The sequence below is a fragment of the Lonchura striata genome, chromosome 8 (assembly GCF_050655825.1).
Source record: "Lonchura striata isolate lonStrDom1 chromosome 8, ASM5065582v1, whole genome shotgun sequence".
NCBI classification, from domain to species: Eukaryota; Metazoa; Chordata; class Aves; order Passeriformes; family Estrildidae; genus Lonchura; species Lonchura striata.
In genome coordinates, this window is record NC_140710.1 from 19,200,720 (window position 1) to 19,223,902 (window position 23,183).

General features: G+C 38.0%; 1 protein-coding gene across 4 annotated transcripts in view; it reads right to left on the bottom strand.

The window, feature by feature from the left end:
- Nucleotides 1–12,643: 12,643 nt before the first annotated feature.
- The window catches only part of VCAM1 (vascular cell adhesion molecule 1), a 31,405-nt gene continuing 20,865 nt past the window's right edge, over nt 12,644–23,183 (bottom strand). For 2 of the 4 annotated variants that reach the window (XM_021525105.3, XM_077785467.2), the window contains 6 exons: nt 18,993–19,271; nt 17,995–18,312; nt 17,498–17,770; nt 16,611–16,877; nt 15,919–16,185; nt 12,644–13,614 (listed from right to left, as the gene is read on the bottom strand). In XM_021525105.3, the coding sequence (XP_021380780.3) occupies nt 13,454–13,614; nt 15,919–16,185; nt 16,611–16,877; nt 17,498–17,770; nt 17,995–18,312; nt 18,993–19,257 (1,551 nt within the window). In that variant the 5' untranslated portion in view covers nt 19,258–19,271 and the 3' untranslated portion in view covers nt 12,644–13,453. The other 2 variants (XM_021525088.4, XM_077785466.2) reach the window with 2 other exon arrangements.

Consider the following 23,183-nt stretch of genomic DNA (forward strand, 5'->3'; position numbering starts at 1 on the left):
TTTTTAATATGTGCTCTGTAAAATAAGCACAATTCAGTGCTTTGCCATTCAGTCAAGACTCAAGCCCAAGTTCATATTTAGACAGAAAGTGGGTGTTTTATCCAATGATTATTTAATGAAACAGAAACAATGCAACTTTCTCCCATATGAACACTCCAGTCATCCTGGTTATCATGCATGATAAAAGGAGAGGCTCTGTCCCACAGCAAATTGGACAGCTAGTGATGGTTGCAGTTTGGAGGGAAAGGGAATTAAATCCATTCTGGCATAGGAAGAAGTTAACAGCTGGGTCTTTTACTTCCCAGGAGATGCTTTAATACACATATTGTGAAAAGAAGGAAACCCTACCACCTCTTGTTCTGACTGTTAAATGACTCCTGTGGTGTTCTGATCAAAAGGCTGTTGGTTTCCCACAATACAAGATCACAAACAGAAGGCATGACATTCCTGCGGGGTGAACAGAAGTTTGAACTTACCCATATACCACTTAGGCTCAGTTTGGATGGTTCCCTGCCCCACTCCTCATGGGCTGCACAGTGAGCCTGGGAGCACAAACCGAGGCTCCCACTGTCCAGAAATTTGTTGCAGAGCCAGACACCACAATCTAACAATTTTTACTTAAAGCTTCTTCTCCCACATGTGAGTGCATGAAATTCGTGTTTCCAGTAAATCACAAGCTGTTTCTGAGATCCACTGCTTTCCTGGATGTGTAATATGGGTAAGAGAAATAGGGACAAAATTCTGCAGAAGAAAGTAAGAAAACCTTGGCAAAAAGTGCACAATTTTCCACAGGATCTCATGACATATTACAAAATTTCTGACACCTAGCAGGTTTAAATTACACTAAGCTTTCTTTCTTTCTTTTCTTTTCTTTCTTCTTTCGTTGTAGCATGTAAGCCTATGAAGAAGTGAGCAGTGCCCATTTCCTGCACTGCAGGCTATCAGCGCCACCATCTTGCAGACTCAGTTGCAGCTGAGCCAAGTACTTATGACAAATAGAATCAGTGGTTTTTTAATTGTCTTTTTTGCTTCTTTTTTTTTTTCCTTTCTGCTTCTATTTTTATTTTCTATGTTCTGCTTTCAAGTTAATTTCTTTCCTGTTTTATGTGCATTTCTCACCTTGTCTCCAGCTTTCCAGATCCTTCATTTCCCTTTTCCCCCTTCCTCTCACATTCACATCTACTTAGAGAAGCATTACAGTGTTAAAGTATTGTTAAACTACAGAATTAGCAGCACAGTCTGGCTCCAGCTAACCTTGGTCTTTCTAAAACCACTTTACTTCCTGAGAACCACAACTGGAGATGCAGAAAACTTTCAAGGACACGTGTGGAAGCCCCTCCTCCTACAGTGTAAATGAGCAGAGGCTCAGTTCCCGAAAATGCAGCACCAGTCTCTGCCTGCAAAGACAGCTGCAGAAATGGTGGTTCGTGACATTTTACGGAATAGAAGGAATGCTGGATTATGGATTCACGGTTTTTCTGCATAAATAGGAGACACATCCTCCTACAGAGCTTGGTTGGGGTTTTCTGCATCAAACAATTTGTTATTTAAATCACATGGAACTGAGGCAAATTGAGCTCGTGCATATAATGCTGTAACTGAGCCTATGTTTATGGTCAAGTTCCTGGAGCCAGCTGCACCCACAAAGCCTAGAGGGATAGACTTTCATGGGAACCAGGCTATCCCCATGTCTGAGTCACTCCTCCTGGTAAGTTCTCGGCTCACCCAGCTTAGACAAAGTGAGATTTAATGTGTAGGCAGCATGAATTATCTGGGAGTTCTGGCTCAAGGAAGCTAAAAAGTCAAGTCAGTCAAATACCATTCTAGCAAAAATGGATCCCCATTGTATATATGGACATTTGTGAGGGTTTGCAACTACCTTTCAGTCCTTAGCAAAGTAAGTTATTTGCCCATAGAAAACAGACATATTTGAAAGAAGGGTGTTTTTCTTTTAGTATTCCTTGTTTAAGTGGCAGAATATTCTTCAGAATATGACTAAGACTGCATCTAAACTGCTGGGAAGCTAGGATGGAAATTTCACAAAATTACTTGCATGAGATTCCTGAGATTTCCTAGCTTCATCCAGGAAAAGAACATTACTGATTTTTCTCACATAAATGCAAGACTGACCTTCAGTTAAACCAAGATACACAATATCCACAAAAAAGCCCAGAAATAAGAGATTAAAGAAAATGTGTTCTTCAGAATAGTCTCTTTCCCAGCATTTTACTTCAATGTATGCTTTATCTAGCCTGCACTAAAATTACCACCATATGAGGAAGAGTACGCTTCTGCCTCAGCAGAAGTAATAAGCAGAGCAAAACCTACTCTGGCCCAGCTTTACAACTGCATGCAGATAGAGACATTATTTCCCCATTTAATGTTAGAAGCAAATAGTAGTAGTGTTTGTGGTGGTGACACCTAAATTTAGGTCAGGGGATGAAATAGCTGCATGGATGGCTGTCAGATCACACTGCAGTTATACTCCTCTAAAAAGGCTGTTGGTCAACATGAATTTTGATGTTACAGATATGTGTGTAAAGCAGCTGAGTCTAGACTATCATGGAAAGTTATTTCCTAAGCAATTTCTTTACGACAAGACAGTAGGAAGACAAACAGCAATTATTTGCAGATTTATGTGCTCAGCTCATGGATTTTGACATAAAGTTTTGGGGGTTTTGGCATTTTTTGTTGTTGAGCAAGTGAGTGATAATACAAGACAACAGGAACAAAATGTGTTCTTAACCAACTTGCTGTTTCAAAACAATGCTGGAAAGATGCTGACATACCAATATATATCACTTGTACAGCAAAACTGCTGAAAGCAACTCAGAGCACCTGTTAAACTACAGCACTGTATCTGCTCCCTGGGTTCCTCAGCAAAAGGTCCTGGTTGCAGACTGCAGGCTTTCTCCAGGGGCAGTGGACACTGAGCCACCAGGATGGGTGGTTCACAAGCCTTGAGTTTGGGCTGGGGTCCTGATGTTTCACCCTCTGGGCTCTTGGCTGATAACAGTTGCTGAGGTGGAAGCCACTGAAGAGGTGTTACACCAGTAACACAGGGAAGCAGTGGAGTTCATGGGATGTGACTCAAATGGTCACACAGCTGTAATCCAGAGCAGAAGTACAAGTGAGAATTTTCAAACAGGAAAGGAACAGAAGAGGTATTTTCTGTAACTAATACTGAACAAGAAGTGAAAACTTCTTTTTTACTCAATGATTATTTATTAAAACCAGAGCATTCTGACTTTGCCTCACAGCAAAGCTTCTTAGAACTTTTCATGGTGAGCAAATATATGTTTTCATGGGCCTTTGATGATATTGGTGATTTATGGATGGCTGAAAAGGGATATGGCTGCAAAGCACTGCAGGGCAATTGTAGGAGAGATCTAGTCCATCATCATGTTTTCCTTTGTAGGGGCTGAATTCTGTATCCTGAGTGATCTCTGACAGTCTCATTAACCTTTAGTACAGGTCTTTGCACTTAAAAAAATGTTAAGGCAATCTTAAACTCTTTCTGGGGATACAGGTTTACTTGCATATTCTTTTCCATCAAGGATACTCTAAAGGAAGTCCTAAATGTGGTTATCAAATACACTGAAACTCCTCTGGGAAATGGAAAATGTTTTTCAGTCAACTTAGTTGGAAAATCCAGGTCAGGCTTTATAAATATCAAAGATTTACAGAGAGCAGCCAACTGTTTTCCACTTTCATTTCCACAGGAAATTTTTGCTGATGTGTTGAACAATGACCATTTAGATGAAGTTATTAATAAGTAGGCAATTAAAAATCACTGTTCTAGGTGCAGTACAGGTTTCTGCTGAGTGTGCTTCTATGGTTAAAAAAGGTTGGCTAGCAGAAGTAACTGGTCACAGACACTTTCAACTGATGCAAGAGCAGAAGAGATAGCTGTGTCTCCATCCTGAAAGTCACCACCTCTGCTTTGGCTGCACTAGCCTAAATAAATACAAGATCATATAGCAATTTCAATTCAGGATCTGATACAATCAAAAATGAACCCAGAAGAAAAGAAAAAAGGGAAGAGTGGATGAGAAATTAGTTTTCTGTAGGGAATAGACCCTCTTTTTGGCTTACTATGGGTGATTTGGATTGGAAACTATGGATATCAGCCAGGCCATGTCAGCTTAAGACAACAATATCCCAAAAATATTGCAATGCAAGGAATGAGATGCAGAATAATCCAAGAAACATTATAGCTCCTTTATGGTAAGTAAATGATGAAGCTTCATTTGGAATAGAAAGTACCACACTGATATGTGCTTATGAAAGGTAACACTGCACTAGAGGTTTTGGAGAGGGTGACAGATTATTCAGAAACAAGAGAACAAAAAGGAGAAGTATTTTAAAACTATCAAAGGAAATACTGTTCACAAAGTGTCTTATTAAACTGTTCAACTCTTTTCCACAGGAAGTAATTGGGGGAGCACTTAAAAAGGAGTCATGAAATGATTGGACTTTTAGACTTACGACTGTGCCATGCTTTGAAAGATAGATTGAGTCTTATGTCTGCATTTAGGCAATATATATCAGGTGAAAAAAAACCCCACCTTAATACTGTAGAAGCAGCTGGTCCTAAATCTGTCTTCAGGGATGTTTCTTACATCCTCCAGTGAAACTTTGGTTGCTGCTTATTGCCAAAGATCAGTTTCTGTTTGAATAGCTTTCATATGATCTTGTATGTGAATTACATTGCTCCTTATCAAAAAAACAATGGTATCTCAAAGAAGCCTCTGTCATGCACAGTTATAGAAAAATTCAGGCAGGGATTGTCACAGGAGATCATCAAGTCCTGTGTTTCACTGAAAGCAGGGCAAACTTTACAGTTAGATTAGACTGATCATGGCCTTTTCCAGATGTATTGCAAAAACCCCCAAGGGCTGAGGTCCTAAGGTGCTGAGGTCCTGTTTTGGCTGCTGAACCACCTTCACCATGTATTCATTGCTCATGTACAACTGGAACTGCCCTTGTCACATGTGTTGGCCATATCCCCTTGTTTTTTTACTGTTCACCTCTGAGAACAGACTGGCTCTGTGTTCTCTCTAATCTCTGATGACTGGAGGGATATTGAAAGACTTCAATCAGTCCAGAAACACACTTCTTCCTTCTAAGACGCATTTTTTTACCTAGCATCAGTACTTAGACATATTTGCATCTTAAAAACTTCAAATTGCAAAACAGATTAAATGGCACATTCATTTTAGGCATTTGCCACAAAATTTCAAATACTTTGCATTTGAAACCTGCCATCAGTGTATTTTTGAAAAAGTCATGCTTTAACTCAGCCTATTTGTGACCTCTTGAATGCTTGGAAATCAAACTATCAAGAATTAGATTGGCCAAATATATTAAATGAAATTTAAGATACTTGTTTGTACAATTTATATTTAGGCAATAATCTCAGGGTGACCTAGAAGGTTCACTGCACTACATTCCATTAGACTGCAGACTTCTGTCTCTTTCCATCTCGAGGATGGCTCTTTTAAGACACTCAAAAAACATGCTTTCAAGATGTCTGTTCTTGACAGTTCAACTGCAGGAAAGATAACTGAAAAGAGGTATTCATCTTTTAAGTACAGGCAAGGATGTTAATCTGGTGGTTCAGAACTGACAGTTTTTCTTTTCAAGTGTCATAGACTTGAGCTCTGATTACACACTCTTCAGAGGCTCCAACAAAAGAATTTCTTGTTTCATCTCTGCTTCAAGCTATTGGCCTATTGTTTCACATATTCATTTTGATAAATCATACAAAATGCTACCTTGAAATTAAATTTTTGTCATTAACAGTGGAAACAATATCTATGTAAACAATCTTTTACAAAATCCTAGAAGTTTTAAAAAATGTTCTACCAGTTCAGTAAGATTCCAAATATTTCTCTCTTACCTTAGTTTTATAGTCTTTACCATGCTTTATTATTACCCTTATTAAAAGAAAAGCAGGACATTTAATAATGCATCAGCAATGCATTAATACTCTCTGGTCCAGATGTCTACATACCAAAAACATTAGCCTCTCCTAGCCCAGTAACCTACCTCAAAATTTTTCCCAGGGTTTTTGTGAAAAGGATTGGAAAGGCTTTCATTTTGTTTGCAAAGAACAAGAGCGGATGTGGTGATTGGTCTTGCTCCTGCTAGTCCTGAACATAACTGTCACAGCCATCCCCTGCTTTGTTGTATTTGAATATTAAATATCTAAGTGAGAGTTCATAAAATATGAAATAATTGATTACTCACCTGTACCATGTTAAATACAGTAATTGGCAATATAAATTGTATACAGAATTACTTCTCAATAGGTCTTGAACATTCAGCTCTCCAGCTAGGTTGTGGGATCACTGCCAGATCCCTCTCTCCTGCTGTTGACAACTTGTGGCAATGCTGTGCAGAGTTCTTCACACTACAGTCTCTCGTGTCCCAGACATTATCTAGAAATCTAGATAGCTCAGTGTTGAAAGATGGCTCAAACTTTCTCCCACTTTCTTCCATTTTGAAAAGAACACAAACCAAAACAGTGTAAGGCAGAAATTTCAAAAGCTCTCAAACATTACACCATAAGATATCAAAATCAGCAAAGCAGTGCTTCTTCTCTTGAAAACAAGGATGCTGTGCATTCTATGGATTTACATAATTCCAAGTGACAAAATGAACAGAGAACAACCCCCTTGCAAGTTACTAAATGCAGTGAAGAAAACTGACTCAGGAAACTCTGAGCTTCAAAGGAGCTGGAGGCTGGGAGTGCATTTAGAGAGCATATTACCATGCTTGTTGATTTTACAGCATTTTTAGGCATTCATTTTTACCTGCTGCTGGTTAAAAACTTTGGCTTGACATAATGTGGTCATTCTTATGCTCTACATAATAATGCACATCATTTCCCTTTCACTGAGTCTTTCTACAATTATCTTGTTACCTTTAGTCTCATTCAAAAATTATGCACATTCATCCATAAAAGACTGCAGAAACCTTGTGGGTGATTCAGCAGTAATCTCACACAGAATTTATCTGCTCTTCCCTATTAAATGAAGCCCAAGGCTGAACAGGTGCCTTGATCATAACTTACATCTACTCACCTGTCTCTCATTTTTGCAGCAAAAGGACTTTGCTAATTAAAAAGCACAACAGCTTTTATAAAGTAGATTTTCAGGTTTGAAGAAGAGAATATTGGAGGTTTATGGCTTCTGATTTTTTTGAATTAACAGTGAGCTAGACACAGTGAGGAAAACAGGAATAATCACACATGAAGTCTACAAGTAAAGAGTGATCTTCAGCTGCTTGCTATTACAGACACTATTAAACAGAAAACAAGAGAGGGAAGAATTAAGTTCTGAAAAAAGTTTGTACATACAATAAAATACATGGAATATTGCAGTACATCTGTGTTTTGAACACAGAATTTTAGCCTAGAAAATTACCTTTAGATGTGGAAATACATTGTCCTGCATCCTTTTAATTTTTTTATCTGCTTCTACAGATTTACCAATTTTTTGGCTGTCAGACAAAGCAAGCAGAGCCTGATTCTGCTATGTTCTTTCTTTTTAGTTCCCCTCAGGCAACCTGGGAAAAGTGACTTATGCCAACACTGTCATAATTTCCCAAAAGAAGTGATCTTTAGTCAATAGAAACAAAATATTGCTATCTGCTCCATCCCTGCTCTGTTATCAGCACCAAAACCATTGTGATTATGAACTAGAACAAAAGCCTCAACAACAATGTGGTGCTGGAATTTCAATTTGTTTGTAAGAAGGAAATTTTCTTTCCTTTTTCCCAGAGCTTATCTACAAAATCTAAATTAGCTCACTAAAATATTTATTTCTGCATGGTGTTCAGATATGAGTGCCTAAATGATTATTCAACAGTGAAGAATCATGCTGTCTTATCTCACTCAACTATTTTGATGTTTGGATATAAATGAAGGGATAAAATATTCAATTTTAGTTGAACAGGAAATCAACAGAAGAAATAGTAGATACAGATATATTTTCAATGTCATTTAAAAATGAATGCAGTTCTGTTTTAACTCTATTTTATATGTATTTGATATTGAAACAAGCAAATGAATGCACCATTTTTAGTAATATTTTGTTGTTTGAGCACATTAGCTGAAAATTAAGTAAATATCACAGCCCTATGCTCTGAAGTTCTCTATTCAGCTGCATGTTAGCAGTGGTGCCAAAGGGTCAAGTGCTGTTTTCTGCCCTGTACACCAACTGCCTGGAAAAGTAAAAAGTAGTTTAATCTAGGTTTGACTAGCAAAAAGTAGTTTAACCAGGTTTGACTAGCAAAGAGGCTCTGTGGCTCAACTGGTAACAGTGTCTTAAAGTTAAATCACTGTAAAAACTGATAGTCTCCATCACTGGAAATCTCCAGTAAATATGAAAGAACAACATGAAATATAACAGTTGGAAATACGTGGGAGTGTTCAAGACATGACATCTGTGTTGGAACATCATATGCCACCATTTCTTTCAGCTGTTGAGAGCAGATGTCCCATATCTGCCTCTCATTTAAAAAGGAAAGGAAAAATATTTAAGAGTAAAAAAACAGCAGCATTAGGACAGAACATTTTAGTTTTTACAGTCATGCATAACAAAGAGGATTACAGTAAATGATCTTACTTTCCTCATATGCTCCTGTCTCTTTTAACACATGGATATAGTGTTTATTACTGCAATTTTAAAAAAAGTAATTGTTGCCCTCCTTCAAGTCACATAAGCACTGAGTCCCAGACCCCCCCATCACATCTATTTATAAAATATGTGTCTGCCTTTTGAAAAAAAAAAATCTTCAGATTTAAATGTCTCAATTTCTTTGCATTGCAAAAAGTAAAAGGTGCCCTTAAAGGGTAAATTTTCAACCTGTCAAAAATCTGTTTCTCTTATTTCATTTGCAATGAACTTTAAACATAGCAGAACTGCTGAGAGGAACCAAGGACCTCATAAACAAGGGGAACTTCCCAGCCCTATATCTCACAGCCACACATTTGGCCATTCTGTGTACTTCAGCAGCACCAGAAAAAAACACCACTTCTCACTCAGGTGAGAAGGCCAGAGGAACAGGCAGGAGGTCCCCTGCTTTTGTGTGTTGTGGGTACTTGGAACAAAACATTACTAAGATGCCTGGGAACCAACAGCAAAGCACATCATTCTTGTCACCAGAATTTCTGCATTTCTGGTAACATAACTTGCACCACTTTGGTGGCAGGATATGCAACATGTGGATCCCAAAAGACTGTGAGGCTTAAAGACTGTTGAGCTTCACAACAGAAAATGTAACAAGATAAGGAGTTTCCCTGATATAGCCACTTCTCTCACTCCTTTCTTAAATGTGAAGTTGCCTTCAAACTGAGTATAGTGTTAAAAACTCTGTCAGATTTTGATTACTAAGTTGAATGGTCTAGGTAAAATTCAGACTGGTTGGTTTGACAAAGTTTTTTGCCTAGTGTTAGAAGGCATTTGTAGTGCCGGAGGGGATTTAGAAGAAACTATAAGAATTATTTACTGCAGTAGAAAAGGCCAGATTAATGTAGGCTTCCAACAGCCCTACATCTTTAATTTATAAAATAAATAAGAGACTACTTGATTACAGCATGCAATTATCATCTGGGGAGAATGGTGTAAAAGGAGAGAAAAATTGGATTAGGAAGTAGGCCATGTATACATCACAGGCAGGGCACCACTGATAACCAAGGACAATTGCATCCTCTCTGTGAGGAACTTCCAGATCAGATCCCTTACAGGGGAACACACTCTGATTAAAGAAGTAATGTGGTCCAGCACAGCAGCAAGTCCATGGAGCTGAATGGCCTGTCCCCTTCAGAGACACCAGATCATCATTTGGCCTTAATATCCTGATCAGGCCCTGCTAGTCCCCAAAAACAGGGAGGAGCCTGCCTCTTCAAATGCAAGGCCACCAGCAGATAACAGCACCTCTCTCATGGGATATATTAACTGTCCCGTTCAGTGTACCTAAAATATTATTTGAAAGCATTCTTGGAGATACTTAAAATATGCATCTTTTCCTGTTTGAGCTTTTAATGAAAGAATACATCCTGAACTGACTTCAGGGAGTGAGAATTTGCAACCACCTGTTAAAATCCAGACTCATATGAGCATTCCCCAGTGGTATTTTTGGGCTAAACTCCTGATGAGGAAAAGACAAAGCTATGCTTGAGCAAAGATCTGACAGGGGAAAATGCAAATCTATGTGTGAAGTGACTTTATAGAGAAAACCTGACAGGACCCATCAGTTCTTTGCTTTGCAGACCACTTTCTTAATCATAAAGACAGGTCCTGTGGCAGGGATTCTTACCTAGACCTCCAGGCAGCTCTGAAAACACTTGCTGGGCTGGAGCTGCTGTTCATGACTTTTTGCCAGGACAGAGGCTTTGCAAGTTGCTTGATGAGAAACTGTATAAGCAGAAGCAATATTCCTTCTGTAGTTTTAAATAAAAAGAGAAGTTATTTGACTGTGAACTTTAAACCTTCATAGGACAAGCTTGTACTGATATCATGAAGTTCCCTGGAAAATACCGAGAGTCAGACAGTAAGGCAGGAAATCCCCTGGCAAGACTTTCTTTGTGATTTCACTGCTAGGAAGCTCACTGCCAACACAAGAGCAACCTCTCCTAAAATGGGCACTAGAAGTTCTATCCATTCACTTAATATTTCTGGGGGGCAAGTTAGGCAATTCCTATTGACTAAAGTCACTTAATACCTTAATGGAAGTCCTGAGAGGGCAGATAAGCCACGTGGACATTAACATCTCTATCTGCATCAGAAATACTGACAAAACCAACAGCTGAAAGAATACTGGAAACTTGTGGAGGAATTTCCAGTAAAGACTACTCAAGCACCAAAGCACTGCTGCAAGGTAGCTCCTATTTCTCTCCCACTCATCTTTCATCTTTTCAGTCCAGAGGAGGGGGAAAAACAGCACACTTTTATGACCCTTCTGCAAAGTCTGGCCCAAGGCTGCTCAGAGGAGGAGTAAGAAGGCAAGGCATACCTTGGGGGGTCTCACCAGTAACACACCAACCCCAGGATGTCTACAGCAAAGACAGTATTTCAGGATGTCATACACTGGCCACATTCTCCGGTATATACCCCGAGGATTGCTCAGCATCAATGGCCATTGAATAAGGAATGTTGTATAGTACATTTCTGTCTACTCCCTTTTGGGTTTTTTTATGGATCTTTAGCCCATTACTTTTTCCATTCTGCTTTCGAACTAATTGATACTGTTATTCCCCTAACCCTTCTGCAGCAGCTTTCAGTAGATTAACATTCACCCTGTAAAAAAGTACTGTTTTATTATTTTTATTAAAACACTTTCTCCTCAGTTTGCATATCCTGTAGTTCTGGAATTGCATGATTTAGCAAACAGTTTTGCATCTGTTGTTTGCTATCAACTGCTTTCACAACTTGGAAAACATCAGTCAGAACCCCTCCTCCTTCAGCATTCTGTCTCCAAACTGGAAAGTCCCAGGCATTTTCATTCGCTCTGTTTTCCAGTCCTCCTTCCCTGTATCTTTCCTAGCTATCCTTCTTGCAATACAGACACCAGAACCTCACTGATTAGGCAAAATATGTGTGCACCAAAGTTTTGCACAGTGGAAAATATAATGCTTTCTGGTTTATTCACAAGACAGAATTGAGACAGGCCTGACATTATCCTGAATAAATATGCCTGGCACCACCTCCAAGAAATTTATGTCATGGGCCTGTCAAAGCTCTCCTCCTCCTCTGTCTTCAATCTTTTCTTCACCCTCCTACTGCATGCTCACATTTCTCCAAGCCAAGTCCACACTGCTCTCCCATTTTTCTGCTACACCCCCACTTTCCAAGCCTCCCTTTCCAATTTAGATAGACTGGATGAACTGATTTACTGATTACTGCACAAAACACTGCTGAACACAGTATGAAAAACTATGGGAGATGTGCACCACTGCCTCATCCCAGAGCTAGCACCTGCATTTGCATTGCTGTTGGCAGCAGTTGTCACCATGTGTATAATGTAAAAACATATTTTTTCACATATCTCTGCCTGAGCTTCTTGTGTGCAAGTTTGGAGGAGCCAGGCCCACCTTCCTTGCCTAGCACAGTGGATCAGGCCACACTGCATCAGCATTTCGACATCTCAGCCACAGAGCCTGCGTCCCCACAGCTTTGCCTTCAGTGCTGAACATCAGCACTCAGATCAGTCAAAGCACCACTGCTGGTCAGGAGAAGGGAGGTAAGGAGGAATAGTATCAAATTCCACCTTTCTTTCCCTCAATCTTTGCTTCTGCACAAGAAGTTTACTATTTTCACAGTCACTTTGCCAGCTCTGGAAAGTGTGTGGTGAAAGAGGCGCTAACCAGAGTAGAGCATGCAGGCACCGGCTCTCTGTTAAAAGGAAACTTGTCAAGCATGTGGTTCAGATTTTCACAGTGAGGAGCTTGGGCGTTTCTTCAGGAAACACTCACCCACCATTGCCGAGGTGCACAGATTTTGCCTGTGCCCCCTGCCTATGCCTTGAGCTGCTGGCCTTGTTTGTGTCTCTCCCATGACACCCACAACTGCTGGACAACTTCCTTCCACAGTAATGTGTATTCTGGCATAATGTTAAACACGCATCACTAGGGGGATTTAGTCAAAGAAAGCTACTCATAGTTTTATTTTGCAGTGGAAATCTGTAAAGCATATTTACAATCCCCTTATATTTTACAAGAAAGGTCTGATTTGGCTCATCACAAAATAACGGAATTCTGACATTGATCTGAGAACAACTGAAGTCAGCAAGAACCTTAGCAGTCCTAGAACTTACTAGATTATAACCCCAGACATTTTTTTAATAATATTTAAAATAAAATGTTTTGCAAATGAGCCTCAAAGGCTTAAATTAGTTAAAATTTGTTAGAAATGTATAGCCCAGTGATTGTGTAACTTCAGTGAAGATACAGAGTTTATGGCAATATCAAAGAGAACATTTTCCAAACATTACCACAACCAGACAAATTATATTAAAAAAAATTCATGCTACAGAATAATACAAAATAAAAGTCACCTGATCAGCTCAAGCAATATTGATTTATATCTTTGAATTAACAAAATTTCTCTGTACATTTGCAAGAAGATTTCAGTTTTACAAACTGATATTTAGTTGAACATATTCATAACACAAATTATACACTATGTACAAACCTAGTTCTCCACAGAACTCTTTGTTCAGAATGCTTCAACACAGAAATGATTTACCAATTTCTAGTTCAGGATTCTAGATCTTCCTTTAATTTAAATACCAAAACACTTATCAAAACATGAAAATAAGCCCATTTGCTATCATGTGGTGCTGTTCTTAAGTCACTTGTTTGTTACCATATGTTACTGAAGAGTAGAACGAGCCACAGCAATAAATAAATGTGCTTATTATCAACTAAAGATTTATATTCACATGATCACACTTTCAACCTGAGTGCTTTTACAAGACTGTAGGATCCATTGATCTTTGCTTGTCTTGACACATAGATCAAAATTGCAACTGCAGGTACCGCTACTGCTGCTACAGATGAGAATGCAATAATCAATAGTATCATCTGATCTGGTTCTTTCAATCTTGCTGAAAATGAAGACAAAAGGAGAAAAGAAAGTGTAAATATTGTTTGAAACAGATACATGTGCATCACCGTAAAAGCAGTGTTATTAATGACCTTCATTTGAAACATATTTCTATTTTCATGCGCAAAGCATACTTTTTGTGTTTTCCTTACATTTTTTTCTTTAGAACTTCATATTACATACTTTAATTCCTAGCCACTATCTTGGTCTTGAATTGGTCCATGCAAGTTCAAACCTATCTGATATCATCTACAATGAACAATACCATGAAATTCACAAAGAATGCAAGAGGAATACCACATATTATACCCAGCAAACATTTAGGTATGTTTCAACCTCCTGAAATTCATCCTTCAAGGGGAAGACCATATTTTAAAAGGTAAATATTTATCTTTTTTGTGAAACCTTCTCTGGATTAGTCTCACTGTCCATGCATGTGGGCAGAAATGCAGCCAGGAATCACCTTTTTGTGGCCCTATCCTTAAAGCTACCACACCAACTCAGGTTAAGAGAGACAATGACAGCTATCTCAATCTCTGTAATGTTCTTCCAACATTATTGAAAATAGGAAGGACATATATACGTGTATAATTTTTGCTGACGCTGTAGAGCATAAAATTTCCATTCACTGATGGCAGAATAATTTCTCCTGAAGGGTTTTTTTTCAGGACCATCTCTGAGGGTGTATGTGCTACATGTAACAGTGATATTTTCTACTTCTTTTACATTTTCTGATGGATATACTAACACAGTAATATTTTGGAAAGGGACTGAAAAGAAATTCAAGGTGGGATTTAGCAACAAACAGAGGCAAAACTCATGAGGCATCAGCAGCATTTACATGCAAAATACTAATCCAGTAATGGGACCACTGCAGTAGTTGAGCCTGTAGCTTTAGACACTGCTCTGTCACCAGCTATCCTTCACCTCTGAAGCCAATGGCAGCTGGCAAAAAGAACATTTTATTAATTGATAGAGTATGTTGCATAACTTTTACATTATATAGAGCCTCTTCTTCTTTTCTTATTTCAAATTCACAGTTTATTGGTTTGAGTTCATGAAAGGGCACAGACCAACAAACCCAGAGGCTGATGTCCTCTTTCAACAGAAGAGAAATAGAAAGGCAAAAAAAGGAGTCCTAGAACTGTTTTTTTTTTTTTTTTCCACAAGGTTCCCCAGTTTTATATCCTGTTTTCAAAAGATGAAGTGGAAATAAAATAAAAAATTTGAAATAAAAAATTTGAAGCAGCAATTATTTTATACATCTGCTATTTTGGACAGACATTTTCATTAGCATTAAGATCCTATCACTTATGACAAAAACCTGTGCAACTCATGTCAGGTTTTTTAAAGACAAAACATTCTTAATGAAACTGAAGATGTCACTCTGTGTAAAACAAATCCTAGTATGAACTCTGCGCAGCAGTTATATTAACTAACCTTTGACATAAGTACTACGTGCTGAGACTGCTCCTCCAGTTCATTAATGGTATGCATGTGTATTTTCCTGCATCCCTTAGTCGAGCCCTGCCTGTGGTATATTTGCTATCTACTTTTTCAAGGGTTGTGAACCCATCACCAACTTTCTTTTACAGACTAGTCCTAAGAGATGTAAAATCTGCAGATATGCAAGGAATAGTAACACTTTGTCCTTGTTTCGCTTTGCTTGAAGGGGAATTCAAAAGTGTATTTTTTGGTGCAGCTATAAAAATAGAAAAGAACAGGGAAGAGAGCTGAATTGGTGGCAGAAGTGATCCCTAAGCAAGACACTGTTGCTATGCAATAGGCAGAAGCAGCAGAGTTAAAGCAGAGAAGTCTGATTACTATTGAAAATGAAACTTGGCTATCATTCCATCTAAGTTGAGGAATCAGCATTTCTTGTAGCTGAAATGCAGCTTGTAAGAGCACGAAACAGAGCTGAAGCTTAGGGAAGAAGTAAGGAGCTGCTTCCATAGAGCAGCTTCAGCATGTACTGTCTCCTTGAATCTTTCCTATGCAGATATCCACTGAGGCCTGCTTGGAAGGATATTTCCTTCCAGGCACTGCATGCCTTCTTTACCTCATGCATTAACTCAGCAGTTGGATGGAGTGATGGAAGCCCCATCAACTTAAGAACTTTTCATAATCAATCTGTACTAAGGCAGACTTCATGCTTCATTGTTTAAAGCTTCCTAAATCACTTAGTGACATTAAGGCCACCTTTTAACTCCATTGACATCAAAGACACAATTACCTCATTCTTCAAGAAGATCTGGACCTAAAATACATAAACCAAAAAACTTGTTTTCTGTCTTGATCTACAAACCTTGAATATATAATTCCACAGCTTTTTCTTCCTTGCCAAATTGATTATAAGCTTCACATTCATAAAGCCCCAGATCTTGACTTTTCAAGTTTGGTATAGTTATAGTTGCATTTTTAGAAATTTTCTCAGACTCTCCAGTGGCCTTCTTTTTCTTCCAGGAGATCACAGGAGATGGATTACCAGAACTAGTACATTTCATTGTCACAGTTTCTCCTTCTTTAAGAGCAGCAGTAGGGAAAACAGTGATCATTGTATTCTTTGGTCCATCTGAAAGGAAGAGTCCTATAGTTAATCATCACTGGATTTTTAAGAGATGGGTCCAACATGTCTTATTGGATACTAGACTGTCACCCCTCCCAAAGCTAATTTCTTTTTAATTCTCAAAACAAAAGTAAAGCACAGGGTATCAGAGTTTCTGTACAAACCTTCCATAGTCTAGACATTCCAACCAAATACTTGTAAACCATGTAGATCAGTTTCTCACTCATTCAGATCTGTACTAAAGACTGTCACCACATTGAAGACTTTGTTATTTTGTTTTGTTCATCAGCACTTCTCTTTTTTAGGGAAAAGCAGAGGACGATGATGATTCTTTGTTCTCACAGAGTTTTGTTTAATTTGATGGTAATATTTATCACTGAAGAACTAAGTAATTATTTATAAAATACTGGGAAAATTTTACACATACTTACATTTCACATTAAGTGTGATTTCACTTTTACTGTTCCCAAATTTATTTTCTGCTACACATTCATAGTCTCCTCCATTTTGGAACATCACAGATGGAAGACGAAGAATATTCCTGGCACTGTAAGACTCTATGTCTGCATTGTCAGATTTTCTCCTTAAAATAATCTTGGGAGGAGGGTTACTTTCAGCAGAACACTGTATGAAAACATTTTCGCCCTCCTGAACTGTTGTAGAAGGTTCAATGGAGAGTTTTGTAATGACTGGAGCACCTGCATGACAAAAGAAAAGGCTGTTAGAATAATGCAAAGGTACAAAAGATGGAGGAAGTTTTAAGAAAGCAGGAATTGCTAGCTCAAGGATCTGTTTATTTTGGTTTTGATCCCAAACTCAATCTAAGACTTTTGGCTCTGTCAAAACAGTAGCAGTCAATCAATCAATAAAAAAATATTACAACAACAATATTATTATGTCCAAAACAGTTTTACCATTAAATGCCTAATGAATTTAATGCTAATGATTAAAACTACTAGTTCAAAGAAGGAGACTTAGGTCCCTGTGATACTGGTATGCACATTACATTTCACAGAAGTAACAGTGTGTGTCCCACCACCTTCTCAGACTCTTTTGTGACTTATAGTGCTGCATTGTGGGGATATGTATTAAAACGTGCATGTACAACAGCAGTACTCAGAGAATTAGCTGAAAATTAGATACAGAAAGAAAAATTACAGTGCATGAGGAACAGCCTTAAATTGAAGCTGAATCCTGAATATGTAGCAAGGAAAGCCCCATATTTTCCTAATTTTCAGTGTTTCAGCATCCTCCAACCTAACAGAGGTCAGCCAGTTAGGAACTGGATAATACAAGTGAAACTCAAACAGATTTGTACCTTGTATAATAATGTCCACAGTTGCTTTCTCTGTTTTATTAGTTACCAGATTAATTACTTCACAGATGTACAGTCCTGAATCATTGAAATGGACATGGGGAATAGAAAGAACATTGTTTTTTATCAGATGCTGAATGTTTTCTTCAGCCAAATATTTACTCCAAACTATTTGTGCTGGTGGGTTACTCTGAGTCACACAAGTGAGGTTCAGAGAGTCTCCTTCCATTGCTGAGTTGCCTGGAGATGCAGTAATGACAGTATTTTGTGGACCAACTGTAAGAGAACAAAAGGAAGAAAAGATCCGTATGTAAATGAAGAATGACATGCACATCTCTAACACTAGCTTTTCTAGAGGTACATGTCACAGAATACCAAGAAAGAAATGAAAAATATGTATGCCAGTAGCACAGTGGAACAATTTTTCCAGACTTAGTAAGATGTTTTGCTTGCAACTTTGAAAGCTAAACTAGCCAAAGCCTTTGTACAAAAATACTTACAATTTGCATTAAGTCTCTGAGAAGATGTTCTTTCTTTGGGCTCAAAATCCATATCAGCAATTGGTAGCCTGGCCACACAGGTAATCTCTTTTCCAGCATCTTCAGCCATGGGATGAAATGTATATGTCACATTTTTGGTCTCTGTATTTGTGCTGTCATCTTCCAAAAAATATTTCTCATGAAGAACATGTTCATCTTTCTTTAGGAGAACTTCCAGATGATCAGAAGGATATACATCAGGAATTTTACAGATGACAGTGGCTGGTTCTCCAGCAACTAAGGATGGGCTGATCTCAATGATAGGATCACTGGGGAAAGCTAAAAGAATAAAAACAATTTCTTTAGACTAGCAGAAATGAACAGTAGGGTCAACATAAGAGCAAGATCCAGACACCAAATGTCTTGAGTTTAGAGGTGCTCAGAACATGACATTCTATCAACATTATTACAAGACATATCTTGATCTGAAGACCTACAGGTTCTTTATAAGCAGTTCATATACTAACAGGAAGTTTATATGTACAATTGTTGAAACATGACCACAAAAGATCAGTAAGATTCAGTATGGCACCTAGGCAATGATACAGCTGCTTAACTATAGGCATTCAGAGAAATCCATACACTAGTGCTATCCTGTTTTCTGTGCTGGTAGGTTTAGACATCTGTATTACTCTGCTGCAAACGATGAAGGCTTTGATTTTTATTCCCCCAGCTCTGGGAATGCATTCAGGCAGTGCATGTTCTGGCTTTCAAGAATTACCAAAATAAGAATAAATAACACTAGTACATACAATCTTCAATGCAGAAAGCTAAGTAGAAATGGTCTAAGAATGTGCCCTGAACAGACACATAAAGGAATCTCAGAAGGAAGTATATGTTGTGCTATAACACTCATTATCCTAGAATTAAAAGTTAACTGGTAACCACAATATCTAAAACAACTATTGAGTTTCCTATCAATATGTATTATTTAAAGAGAATTTTACATTTTTACTTACAGTAAAGTTCAACTTTGACACTCTTCTCTTTTTTCTCTCTCTCATCACATATGACAGTACAAAGATAAGAATGAGAGTTCACAATGCTAACTGGATTAATAGTCAATGTAGAATATGTCCTGTGGTTGCTGACTTTTCCTCCAAGGGGGCTGTCCATCTGTGTTCTCCAGGAAAAACTTGGTGATGCACAGCCAGTAGTATTGCATGTGAGTATGAGTGCATCTCCAATCTGTGCCACAATTCTCTCAGCAGGTATAATTTCCATTTCAAAAGCTTTAACTACAAAAGGGAAAACACACATCAATTCATCAGCTTTCTCAACTTTTATCTTCCTATTTCTTCTCATGTTCTACTGTGATATGAGGTCTTTATGCTTCATTTCTTTACTTTATGGTTGTGTGGAAGTTAAACTAATAAAGCTCATACAGTGGTTTACATATTCAAAACAACCCACAATCATTGTTATTTTTGTCAAAGACAATACAGACTCAGATACTGAGTTTTCATGAATAAAACAGCATCAACCAAATATAAATAAATGCATTGGCACAATATAACTTTTTTTGTCAGGTGGATCTGGTTCTAAAACTTTGTAACATTTGAGGGGAGAGGTAGCAGGTAGATAGCAAAGACAACAGCAGAAACACTTTCAACAGGACATTTAGTACCAAACTTGCCTGCTAATGTCAGGAATGAGTAAAAAAATCAAGCATCCAGTGATATACTGCAGTTGTCTCCTAGACTGTCTTTTAGCAAACTCAATAGGAAAATGACTGAGTCATAGCAGAGCACAGAAAAGCTCAAAGTAAATGTCAAAAAAAAACTTCCTGACATTTTGACAGAGCTACTTAATTGACAGTTGTATCACTGAAATAAAAAGGTAACTGGAGAAAAGAGAAATAAATATCAAACAGCAAATTCTAGGTCAGTTTACATTTAACAAAGTTTAAAAAAATAAAACAAACACCACCAACCCCCACCTTCCCCAACTTACCAGTTCTTAACACACACAAAATTACTATCACAGCCTGGCTTGTTCTTCCCATCTCTTTAAACATTTGTAATTGCTGTTACTGGGTAAAGAGAGTAAATTCAAAAGTTTACTTTCTATTTTCTGTGAAGAAGCGCTGTGAGATCTTGCTGCTCTGCAACAGCTTATTACAAGAGCTCCAGCTTGCTCTTTATAAAGGCTCTCTCTCCTTGGTACAGAGTGGGAAATCCCTGGATGGGGAAATCCAGAGCAGGGAGGAAGAGACCCATATCGGGCGGTGTCCGTTGGCTCAGCGCCCTCTGCTGCTTTAGACACAGCCCAGAAAAAATAATAGTAACACTTGTAAATACAGTGTCTACTACATTGGAAAAAATCTGTTTCAGATCTGATCCTGCAAGCAACTGATAAAATGAAAGAATGATTGTAAGTCCAAGTAATTGAATGCAACTGTATCTCAGATAAAAAGTTATTCAAATTTGCTTTTAACAAAAATATTTTTGTTTGGATTGAGTTTTCAGAACCATTCTAACAATGCTCAGCTCTGTAAATAACATTACATGACTCATTATTTCCTTTGAAAACTGTGCTACCAGTTTAAGAGGTGTTGTTACTCATGTTCCTAAGTATTTTTGATCTCTAAAAATGAAGAAATTGCTACAGTGGGTTCTACCATAATATTTTCTTTTTATTATCACCATCTTTTTTTTTTTTTTTTTTTCTTTTTTTTTGAGGAGAAGGAAAATAAGAAGAAGGAGAAGGCAGAGAAGGAGGTAGAGAAGGAGAAGGAGGAGGAAGAACAAAACACTCCTAAGTGTCACAAAATGCGAGCAGAGTACAGTTCTGGAAGTACTGCTATCAAATCCAAAAATGCAAGAGCTATCCATGATAGGAAATAACACATCTACACAATGTGATTTTAATGCAGAGAAAATGGTCTTGTTGAACGAAAGTGTACTCTCTTACTTAAGTTGCAAATAATTACTTTCAAATCATAGTCAGAGAAAAGCAAGAAATGAAACTCTTCTGCTTGGACTGCTTAAACAATCATCAGAAGCTAAGCTGAAAGGGCAGTATTTCCTTGTTTCTGGGAAGTCAGTTTCTAGACGGAAAAAAAGTTAAACATAGGAGGTGATATCTGCATACTGGAAAAGTTTTAATCAAGCCCTTCATCAGATAACATTAAATAGGAAATAACTCTGATCCTGCTCTCAGTAAATTAAACTGGGCAGCTGCCATTAACTTTACTTGAGCTGGATCCTTACCGGAGGGATTACTATACTGAGTGATCAGACAAATTCAACTCAGACAGTTTAGGTAAGAGCAGAGTTAGCCAATAAATATTACTAAGGGAAGTAAAAATCTGCCAAACAAATTTTAAAAACTTTCTCTTTAAACAACTTCAAATGTAGGCTTTCTATGTATTTTAAATAGAATATGTACATTTCTGTTGCTCCTACTACCCTCAGCATCAACCTCAAAATAGGAAGATGGGCACCAAGTAGGGTTATTTTCAGAACTGTCTGTTCTGTCTGTAAACAAACAGAGATCAGCTGACAAGTTTTAGCACTTGACCTTGAGAGTTCAGATAATCTAGTTTTTTATTCAAACAGCACAGAGGAGGATGCTGGGGGTAAAAATAGAGGATGCATCTACATCCACAGTGAGATAAGTATTATAGTACCAATGGAAAAAATCTTGACATATGCAGAGTGTAATGAGGACTGGAATGAAACAAGTATTACAAGAATATTACTAAAGGCAAAAAAGATTAAAATAATTAAGCACTGGGATGTAGCCACATGTTTTTCAGTGCATCTAGTAATCGAAATAGACTTCTAAGGCTTTGATGGACAAACAAAGATAAAACAACTATTCATTGTAAAATGGAGTTTGGAAATATTGAACACAATTTTTGCCCTGGCATAAGAAAACACAAGCGTCATTCAGGAAATTAAAGTTTACATCAGACTTGTCTGGAATTTAAGAAAAGAAACCACTTCAGAACTGTGCTAATTATTTGCTTTAACTCCTACTTCTGCAATCCTATTAAATACCTACATTAGCTTCCTCTAAGCAAAAGAGGTAAGTTCTTGAAATGTTAATGAATTATTTGAACAAAATGCACATTTTCTAACATGTTAGTTTTCCAACGTTTATATACTTTTTCCTGCATTTTTTCCTCCTGTCTCATGGAGGCTATTAGGGGAAAACTGGAAAGCTAACCTTTTGCAGAATCTGGATTCTCAAAACTTTCACCACTGGTTTTGTGATTTTTTGGCCAAGGACCTATGGTGAAGGAAGAGAAATTTCCTCTGTCCTTTTGACAGAGGAAATATAAGAAAAAAGAAGGTAGAAGGAAACTCATCTGATCTGACATTCCGGTGATAGGATGCAGCAAAGTCTGACTCAACAGTTCTTCAGCCTCATATCAAAGAGGTGTTACAGCAAGTCCATACTTAGGTCTCCCATTCAAACTGCAACCCTCACACATCTCAGGAAATATTCTTGGGATGTACACTGGGGATCTGAATAAAGAAAGCCTCGAAGTTTCAGATGCTTTACAGAAGCAGCTGGGATGAAAAGCTTCCATGCAAAGAGAAAGAAAAAGAGCCAGAGGACTGTGCTGTAACTCAAATAAGAACTAATCTCAGAGGGAAAACACACATCAGCAAAGAAGGAATGCCCTTCAGGTACCACATGCAAGGTAGTGCTTTTAATATGGGATAAAGTAACTGAAAAAGCATGAAGCTGGAGGACATGTATGAAGGCAGCTGATTACATGGCTAATACAGCAGAAAATGTTCTGCCAGCCTCAACCTTTTCGTTCTCAGCAACTTCAATAGCTTGCTTTATGGGTTATACACTGTCTTCTTCCCCAGCGCACCTGGATTTTTGGTTCCCAAAGCTTCCCCAAAACTTTGCTTCTCCTGACTCCCCTCCACCTGCTTTCTCACCACCTGACAATAATACAATCTCTGTATAGCCCCAAGAGGGGGAGGAGAGCATCACTGACTCCCTATAATTTTCATCTCCGGATGGGAAGGATGAGATCTACATGCATATCTATTTAAAGGGTTGTGTCTGTTTCAGGAACTGTAACTTTGTACCTAACTACAAAAAGAACACCAACGCATTACCCTGTAACCCACATCACACCTCACAATTGTACTCCACATCTAACTTGTCATCTATTGCAAGAA